Raw genomic sequence first — 10,790 nt, forward strand, 5'->3', positions numbered from 1 at the left:
GAAACATATTTAATCAATAAATATAGTATGAATAAACGCAGATTTTATATTTATTAAAATAAATTTTAGATTTATTAAAATAAAAAAATCTTCAAATATTTTAACATTGGTAACACTGGTTACTTCCGTACAATGGCGCTATTAATTATATTTGAAATTATGTTCTTATATTTATTAAATGTTCTTACGACAGTTGTAAATTTTGTAACAACTTAAAAATAGATCAAATTATACTATTACCACAGTGTACTCATATTTTTATAAATTTAGAATAAATTATTACTATATATGTAGTCCAAATAAGACTTTTGTGTAGATATCTAGGAAGTATATAAAACTGAGTGTTACACAGATTCACTTTTTTAAATCTGTAATACCCACAAAAAGAATATTGTAAAAAATATTTTAAAAATTTGTTGTGTATTTTATTAGTTATATGTAGTAGTTATGAATTTTTATAAAATATCTTAGTTTTTCTTAAAATACATCTTAACATAAAAAATTTAGTAATTATCCATATGTTAGCATTGTTAAAAATTGAATATAAGCTTTTAAAATATCTTATGAACGTCGACGACACGATATGTTTTTTATTGAAACTTTTCCTTGTTCTGGACCATCTATATCGTCTGGCGTATCGCACATAGGTCGTCCTTTCGTTTCAGGAAGTAATAAAACCAATACTGCGGAAATAAATGCAAATACTCCACAAAAACCTATAGGAAATTGCCAAGATACATCACCCTGCAATTTAAAATATTTAATAAAATTGATCAGAGATTCATCAAATTTTTTCTTCGAGAAGCTAAAATTATAATTACCAATAAATCAACTATGTATGGTGCCGATATTGACCCAACATTTGCCATTGTAGAACTCAACCCCTGTGCAGTACTTCTGTTCGAAGTAGGAAATAGTTCGAGTGTATGCAAAATAACTACTGCAAATACTGCACTCATGAATAAACGACCAATAAGTGAAATTACCATTAATGTATAAGCATAATCTAAAAAAAAGATTAAATATTGGATACAAGATATTGAAAATTTTATAAATAGCAAAAACAATTGATATAAACCTAAACTGAAAGATAGAATTGGTATGAAACACGCCGTAGCAGACATAAATAATAGAAAGTTTATAGTTCGGCGTCCACAAAATCTGAAAATAAACCCAAATATTAATCCAGCAATAATATTTTTTTTAATATTTTGTTTTATCTTATCATACTTCAGTAGCGGCAAAGGTATGAAATAACTTATACACTCAAGCGATCCACTCATAATGCCGTATATCATTTTTTCGACAGGCAAATTAATATCGTTTATTGCTGCAATAATAATCATTTATTAAAAACAATAATTTTAGTATGCCATATATTGTAGATACTAACCCATAGCATAGTAACCGAGAGCACTTGAAAACCAAGTAACAAGGCAAATAAGTAATCTATGTCTCATTTCTGTATGCTTAAGTATATCAGTTATCTCCACAAAACTATTTTTAACTTTCTGCCAGCAAGATGGTTTTTTACCACCATCTGCTTGAGTACTTGTGGCAGGAGTCGCTGATGCAACATTATATTCATATTTTCTGCCAAAAACTATTTTGGCAGCTTTTTTACTTCGGCCTTTGTTGATGAGCCAGCGTGGAGATTCGGGCAATAACCTGGGATTAAAATATTAAATTATATGTATTATGTCGATTTAAACTTGATGTTTATACTAACCAGCAATGGATTAATAGCAAAACAGTTGGTATAGAGGTTGCTAATTGGAGTTGTCTCCATGGTTTGAAAAAATAATAGGCACAAGATATTATAATCATTCCGATGGCGTATGATAAATTAATTACTATACTCATCCATCCTCGGTGCTTAGGACCAGATATTTCACTTACTGAAAAAATAATTTAAAGATATATGAATATATATTATAGATTTATAGTTTTTATTATAATGGTTTTTATGTATTTACGGAGCGTGTAAGCAGTGTTGTATGCACCAATTCCAGATACTCCAACAAGGAATCTCAGGAAGAAATAGAGAAGAAAGTCATTTACTACTGCTTGCAAGGGAGCTGTTATAATAAAAATAATACTGCCAATTATTATGGATAGCTTGCGCCCATATCTAAAATATTTTAAAATAATTTTATTAAGATTATAAGTTAAAAAATTAAAAAAATGTAACATTTTCAATATTTGATTTCTGTAATGAAATGAAATTTTGTTATCTTACTTATCTGCAATAACTCCAAATATAAATGCTCCGGCAAATTTTCCTATACCCAATGCAGTGGTGATAGTTGATCTCAAGTACAATCTTTCACAGACTAAATCCCACTAAAAATTGTAATTATGATAAAGATTTATATTATATCTATCTATGTATATATATAACGATCGTGTCACGATGTTGGTTCGCGATGGACGCCCAAACCACTGAACCGATTTTAAATTTTATTGGCTCATCGTGTGCATATATATCCAACTTAGTTGATAGGCTATTTTAAAAATTGCATTTAACATTAATAATGTATGAAATACATTTTTTTATAAATTTCAATAAATTTTGACAGATCGTTACAGAAAAAAACAAAGCACTAACTAAACTTTTAGTTGCCAATATTTATGGAAACTGAGAAAAAACGATTTATGATTTTTGAAAGAAAATTGACAGTACAAAAATTATAATATTTATACTATAATTTTAGATGCGATCTTTAATCCAATTTATGACATTTTTTCAATTGTTTTTAATTTATTTTTAATTAGCGTCAAAAAATATAATTACAATATACAATAAAATGATATTGTCTATAAATAATACGTTACTACAAATAGGATATAACCATGATATAACGCATTTATAAAAGTCACTTGGTTATTCATTATAAATTTTGTAATGTTCTCATTTATTCAAAACTTTAATAATTTCGTTTTTTTTCAATAAATTAAAAAAAAATCAATAATATTGAACCATCAGATTCAAATTTCAATCCGGATTTTATTTATTTTTGGTTTGATATAAATTTTTATAAAGCTTAAGCTTGGTTTTATAAAAATAAATAAAATCCGGATTGAAATTTGAATCTGATGGTTCAATATTATTGATTTTTTTTAATTTAATGAAAAAAAACGAAATTGTTAAAGTTTTGAATAAATGAGAACATTACAAAATATATATATATATATATATATATATATATATATATATATATATATATATATATACGTACACTAGTTTATATATAAGTATGCAGTAACTTACTTCTGTAACAAAGCTGGTCAAAGGTTCTTGTACATATTCCATGCCATATTTACAAGAAATTACCGAATCATTAGAATGTGTCTTCAAATAGTCATTTAAGTCCTCATCAGTCATATTTGCCAGAGCTGCATAATCGCGATTATACATTTTGCAGCTTTGTTCTACGTTCCTTTTTAATAATAACCAATGAAAAAATTTCATTAATATTCTAAACACATATTTCAAAAATTACGTTTACCAAAACCAACAGATAAAAGTTCTGTCAAAGAACAACGTATTAGTTGTTGAAAAAGTAATTTGATTCTGCCATAGTTAATTTCAAAAATGATTTTACGGTGATATTGATTAATTATAGTAATAATTATCGGATCGCAATTTTCAATATTTACCCTGGTACGCTGATGCTTCGTATTTGATCATCAGACCAACCTAAAGCTGTCAGCTCTGGTACCTTGCAATTGTAGGTATCAGGTACTATTGCTATAAATATTGTTGATATCGCATGAATTCCATTGAAGATTCCAATGGAAGAAATCAGAAAGAACATCGACCTGAAAATAATTACTTCTTAAGTGAATTAATCTAAGAGTTTAATATAATTTAGAATGAATTTACCATAGCCACCATCCCCCTTCTCCGAGTTTATCCAGTTGTGCTAAAGTGGCTTGATCTTGGGCGTCTTTCTCATGATATTTTGTTGTAACTTTTGAACCCTGAATTAATCAATTTATTAATCATCAAAATATCAGTAGATTAATTAATAATAGGGTTCAATATCTTCATTATTTTCCATAACACCTACTATTAATATAAAATCGAACCAAATATATGTAGCTTAAATAAAAATGTTATTCATAAAACTATCTCTCACGCCTTTTTAATATATTAGTTATTTATTTTCCATGAACATTGAAATATCCGAAGAAAAGCCTTGATATGGTCCTCGATTTCGTAGAAGGTTACAAAAGCATGGTTTATTTAGTCAATTCAAGGAAATAATAAAATGGAATAATTGAAACTTGCGCATTTTTAACTAATAAAAAATTGGGTTGCTTTGAAAATATATGATATTTTAGAAGATAAACTATATTTATCTAACAAAATACATGTGCAAGCAAAAATCGAGCCTTATTCAATTTTAAAATCAACTTCAACTATAAATTTAATTAAATTGAGATAAATGATTTTAATTTTCGATAAACATTTATAATTTTTATAATTATTTTAATTTTATAAATAGCCAATCAGAATATTATTAATACTGTATCCAAACAAAGACAATAAAATAATTATTTTGTTGTCTTTGTTATAGTTAACTATATCACGCAAAAAATATTATTACTATAATTAAAGAATAAAAATTTATTTCATTTATTAAACCTGATATTTATAAATAAAAACGATATAAATCGATATCAATTTCAAACGTAATGAAAAGCTAGTCATATTCGGTATAAATACTCGATTGACCTTCACCTGAGAGTCAACATCAGAAATAATTAAGTAAGAAAAGTGTTGAAAATTGCATCCAGGCCACAAAGGGCGGCTATTATGAACATAGGCGCCGAAAAATAATTCTGTCATTAGATGTTCTAAATATTATTTAATTGTAATATATAATAATATAACAGATTTAAACAATCGCTACAAAACCCGGCGTAGTTCTATTGTTTTGAACAATATTTCCCCAAAATATTTCAGGATTATTGGGGGATACTTGCATATAAATGCATAGTAATTCAAAAAGCTCTAACAATAAGGTTTAAATAATCGCTGCTGTCCAAGAAAATGAAACTCCGATTAGAAATTTCGAACAATATTTTTAGATTTTTATCGGTATAAAATATCTATTATCTAGACAATTGTCTAGATAATAGATATATTATACCGATAAATATTGTTCTTTCTTCTTTTCTAAAAATATCTAAAAATATTGTTCTTTTAAATTCTTTAAAAAATTCTGCTGAGCACAATCCTGAGAACAAAAGGAAACTGGATCGAAACACCGCCTCCTGCACGTCGTCGTCGAAGGTAAATTAGAAGAACTGAAGGCAATGGGAAGAAGAAGAATGCAAATGATTGACGACTTACGCGAGAAGATAAAATACAGGGAACTGAAAGACAAAGCGCAGGATCAAGAAACATGAAAGCAGAAGCATAATCCATGAAAAAAAGGGGAAGGAATAGTGGTAATAGGAATAATAGACGACGAAGGGTAAAGGAATCATTTATTACCATGGACGTGCCTTCGGGCAGACTGCTATTTATTATTATTATTATTATTAATATACCTATCAATTTTATTTACACGTTTTAATTCTTCGCCCAAAAACTTTTAGTGCGCTTATGGTCCTAACTTGTGATTAATAAATGATCAAGTGCAAGAATGACGGACGCTCCTTGTGATGTTTTCATCAGTCAAATATCTGCATTGAAACCGAAAGGTGATCTTATAACTAAAATGAATAAATTTTTCATTTTAGTCTTTACCAAATAAAATAAAGTATTGCAGAACATCATAAAACAGGAGTTCATAATATTTTATAATACAATCTTCTAACAAAAATTGTTTGAAAAAAAATTAATTTAATTTTTAACAAAGATGGTGCGTATTGACGACGCAGCTCTCGAAGAAGCATTATCACATTCTCTGCTCCATGGTGATCTTGCTTCATTATGGAAGGCCAAAGGGCAGCCAGGTAATAATAATTACTTTAAAATATATTAAAATAATAGAATAATATCATATCTATTTTAAATCGAAATATACCATTAACTAACTTCGAGCCGACTCGAGGTTCTTTTCGATTCATAATTTCTAACATGAGGACATGCAGACGAACATCTTTTGAAAAAATATCCAAAAATTCATATATTAAGCGAGGCATTTACTTAATATTTTAAATTATTAGGTATTATGTCCGAACGAGACAAGGCCGGTTGGAAAGAGAACGTCTTTCATCAGCAAATGGAGACATGGTCGAGATCCACGACCAATTTTATAGAGACCACAAACTACTTTTGGTACTCTTCCGATATTTGGCAGTGATGCCAGTACTTAGAAGTGCTCCTGGTATAATATATTAAAAATTACTTTTTATAGTAAAATATTTACTAATGGCTGATTTTTTAAAAAATAGGAAAAGTAACGTTCAAATGGAAGTCTGGAGCAATGGTCTACGCTTTTTGTTTCTACATCGTAGCAACTGTAATAGTCCTCGTTGTCGGTTATGAACGTGTTAAAATTTTGCAGACGACGAAAAAATTCGACGATTATATTTACGGTATTATTTTTGTTATATTTTTGGTGCCACATTTTTGGATACCTTTTGTAGGCTGGGGAGTTGCTAAAAGAGTAGCAGTTTACAAGACCATGTGGGGCACATTTCAGGTAGAGAATAATTGATTTTTAATTGAAGTTTTAACTATTTATTGAAAGATTTTATTCTCTTTATTTTAACAGTTAAGGTATTATCGAGTAACTGGTAAAGATTTGGAGTTTCCTATGTTGAAAACTTTAATTGTAATAATTTCTGTGGGATGTTTGGTTTGTGCAGTCATATTTCTACTGGCATTAAGCGCTCTCTTAGAAGGTAATATTTTAATAAAATTATGCATAGTTTTGTACAAATAAAATAATCATTTTTTCATAGGTTTCTCGTTATGGCATACATCTGCATATTATCATATCATAATAATGATAAATATGAACTGCTCTTTATGGTTCATTAATTGCAGAGCTATAGAGGCAGCCTCAGTCAGTCTAAGCGACTCATTTAAAGAGGTAATTAACTATTTAATTATAGTAAATTATTTGCAAATGGTTAATGAAACTATGAAAGAAACTATTGATTGATTTGATCTTTAAATTTCAAATATCTTCTTCGAAGTTTTTTTAATTTTCTGATTAAACTCATCGCCACCAACATATCTATATGTTATGCTATACTATATGTTATTATACTATATAACATATCTATATGTTATGCTATACTATATATGCTCGTATACAAGCCGCAATAATGTTCAATAAAGTTCAATATTATTTAAATGTATGAGTCTCTAATATTCACTATTATTAATATGCAAAGACTGTTTTGTATTTTTGTACTATATTATCAGGATGTTGGAATCGAGTGCAATTCTGGCCTAATATCACGATATAGATTTCTTTGGCTGAATTTGAGTGAACTTCTACAAGCCCTTGGAAATGCTTATGCAAGAACTTATTCCACATACTGCTTATTTATGTAAGTGTTATTTATACAAAACATTCATTTTATAAATATTAAGGTCTTAGTCGGTTAGAAAAATAAATTGCCATTCAAAAAGAATCGCAAATTAATATTTTGATTTTTATAACAATTTTCCTTTATTCTAGGTTCTGTAATATTACCATTGCTGTATATGGCGCATTATCCGAAATTGTGGATCATGGTTTGGAGTTTAATTTTAAAGAAATTGGTCTAATAGTTGATACTTTGTACTGTTCAACATTATTATACGTCTTTTGCAACTGTTCTCATCGAGCAACATTAAGAGTAAGCAAATAATTTGTATAATAATTATAAATTACTTGAAATTTTATGATAAAATTTAGGTTGCTCAAGGTGTTCAAGATACTTTGCTAACTATAAATCTTTTGAAAGTTGATCAACAAACTGCACGTGAGGTACGTATAAGTTTTAATATTTTTCAATGTTGAACTGTTCAATTCAATTACTGGACATCATTATTTATAATTAAACTCGTCATCTCGCCTTATCATTTTAATTATTTGTTTATTTCCCAGATCGATTTATTCATCCAAGCAATCGAAATGAACCCAGCCATAGTTAGTTTAAAAGGTTACGCAAATGTTAACAGAGAACTTCTAACCTCGGTAAAGTATTTAATAATCTTTGAAATATAATCAACTCTCGCGATGATTTATTTATATTTTTAGAATATTATCTGTTTTTAATATATATTTTTGATTTTGTAGACGGTTACTACGATGGCTATATATCTAATAGTTCTGTTGCAATTTAAGGTCTCTTTGATGCGCAATAAGACTCCTATTATAGAGAAAATTATAAATTCGACAGTGATATAATTGTAGAAAATGTTAATATTAAAAATAAATACGCTAAAAATTGTTTATCATTTGTGTACACAAAATAAGAATATTTTTTTGTAATAAAACAGATGACAGCAACAGTCATAACAATCAAATAAATAAAAATAAATAAATTAATTGATTGATGAAATAAATAAAAAAAGCAAAAATATCATTCTAATTAAGCAATTTCTAAGATAGAGAGAGTAATGGAGTTGTAAATTAATTGTACGAAAATCTATATCACGAGAAAATGAAATATTATAATATAATTAATATAGTTCAATATCAAAGTTTATGATAATTAACAACTTTACAACAAATGTGACTTTTTACATGACTTTAATGTACTTTGCTGAATTTGATAAAGGCTCATTTATTTTGAATTGTTTACAAAATAGCCATTTGTATGATTTACAAAAATTTGTTTGCAAATTTTATAATTATCTAATTTAATCAGAAAAACCTTTTGAAAAAGTATTGATGAGATGTAAAGTACAAAAAGAACGATTTATTAACATGTTGTCGACTTTGTGGTTAAAAAACAATTGTCAATACGTCAACGAAAATAATTTAATAACTTAATTAGTAAAATTCTACAAAAACACAAATATAGACAATTATTATGTGTAAAAATAAAATTGGCCCACCTCTCGTTTAACCGGCGGATCAGCCATGTCGCTGTATTCAAAGATTTACACAAATTCACTAAAATCCGTAGTCACAATGCACTTTACTTAATAATACTGACATTTAAATAACAAAATCGAATCAGAAACTCAGTCGTATCAAAATATGAACGTAATATTTGGTATTGGTAGTGAATATTAGACGCACATTTGATAGATAAATGAAGCCGAATGCTAAATATAACCGAAAGACAAGTATGCGGATTTGGGAGGAAATAGAGAAGTTCCAGTCGCGCGCAGCCTAAATAAATAAAGACAAGAATGGACGATTTTTAAGGATTTCAAACCAAAATGTTTTTCATATATTTTTTGAAAAAGTAATTTTATAGAAATACATTTTTTGTTTCTTATTTTTATTTATCACAAATGCTCATGTTGCGAATTTGGAGAAATTGCGCACCATCTGATTCTAGAATTCATAAAATACGTCTCAAAGATCCAAATTTTTAAGTGAGATTTATTAATTAAATTTTCAGAAGCCATTTAAGTCCTTACCATCTTACTTTATTCAATAAATATTAAAGTTATTTATTATTTCTTAGAAGGATGTGTAATTGGTATATGATAATTATTATAGGATGTTATATTATTTTTTAGATAATTGCAAGATTAGAATATAAATTTTTCTAAGTCACTAATTTTTAAACAGGAAACCGAATAAATTCACATAAAAAAATCTATAAGTTATTTACAATATTGAAACAAAAAATGCAAGAACTTAGTTAGAAACAAAAATTGTATAAAAAATTATAAATGATATGTATGCGAATTTTTCATGCAATACTGACAAAATATGAATTTAAAATTTTGGAATTTAATATTTTCATTTACGAAATAAATTTGTTATTTTCATTTACTAATAAACGATCTATATATAAGTAATCTTGATTAGTAATTTTATACAAATATGCATTTAATATTTTAAAAATAAGACTACAGTAAAGTATTTATTGCTTATTTTCACTTTTAACAAATATGTTATGCTTTATATTATTTTCAGTTCAATATTTTGTAAAAAATTTAATAAATATAAAAAGGACTTGAAAATACGAATTTAATATTTTTATATAAAGTCTCAAATAAAAAATCAATTAAATGGATAATAATTAATTATTTCTGAAGTTATGTCGATATGAAACTATAGTATTTAGGAGTATTCATCCATAGAGTGAATAATCTAGATGCAAGCTTGATGTCCCTATATTTAATTAATTAATTAAAATTTAATAAATGATTATATTGCACTTACCAATAAACCTATCCATTGCTGAACTCATAGTCGAATTTCGTATTCTTGGAAAAAATGTCCCGGAACGGCTCAAATCAGCTGGCAAAAGGGTATATCATTGAGAAGTTCCAAAATTTCTGTAACTATAATGCTAAATTTAATATTCACTTATTTTTTATTATTATTATATATTGAATACTTATTACCTTTGCGACTTATTATAAAACCTCCGGCGATAAAGCCGAAATGAATAAGCTATGCTACTCATAAAATTTCTATTATGTATGATTTTAAATTGATTTCTCCATTAGGTTTGTAAAGCCTGTCTCAAACTTGAGAATTAGTTTATTACCAATTAATAAACATGCCATTGTTCAATAAACTGTACTAATCTATTGTTCATTGTTTGCATTGTTATGACACCTGACGTTAAATAATAAAATTCCAACTAATTAGCAATCTAATACCTACTTCTTAAATCTTCACCCAATATTATTTAATTTC

General features: G+C 27.1%; 1 protein-coding gene across 2 annotated transcripts; it reads right to left on the bottom strand.

Moving 5' to 3' along the window:
- Positions 1-526: 526 nt before the first annotated feature.
- On the bottom strand, positions 527-10,425 carry LOC113369871 (organic cation transporter protein-like). 2 transcript variants are annotated; one of them, XM_026610470.1, is made up of 12 exons: positions 10,308-10,425; positions 3,887-3,984; positions 3,661-3,822; positions 3,272-3,440; positions 2,240-2,343; positions 1,977-2,131; positions 1,730-1,898; positions 1,394-1,668; positions 1,231-1,330; positions 1,079-1,161; positions 822-1,006; positions 527-744 (listed from the first exon to the last, which is right to left on the bottom strand). In XM_026610470.1, the coding sequence occupies exons 3-12, from the start codon at positions 3,816-3,818 to the stop codon at positions 562-564; spliced, it is 1,581 nt and encodes a 526-aa protein (XP_026466255.1). In that variant the 5' UTR covers positions 3,819-3,822; positions 3,887-3,984; positions 10,308-10,425; the 3' UTR covers positions 527-561. The 2 variants fall into 2 exon arrangements, with proteins under 2 accessions (XP_026466255.1, XP_026466254.1); XM_026610469.1 differs by lacking the exon at positions 10,308-10,425 and adding an exon at positions 9,020-9,182.
- Between the last annotated feature and the right edge of the window lie 365 nt (positions 10,426-10,790).

This window comes from Ctenocephalides felis, unplaced genomic scaffold, assembly GCF_003426905.1.
Source record: "Ctenocephalides felis isolate EL2017-DRISC unplaced genomic scaffold, ASM342690v1 CF-g0.4_SCAFFOLD_01492, whole genome shotgun sequence".
Lineage (NCBI taxonomy): Eukaryota > Metazoa > Arthropoda > Insecta > Siphonaptera > Pulicidae > Ctenocephalides > Ctenocephalides felis.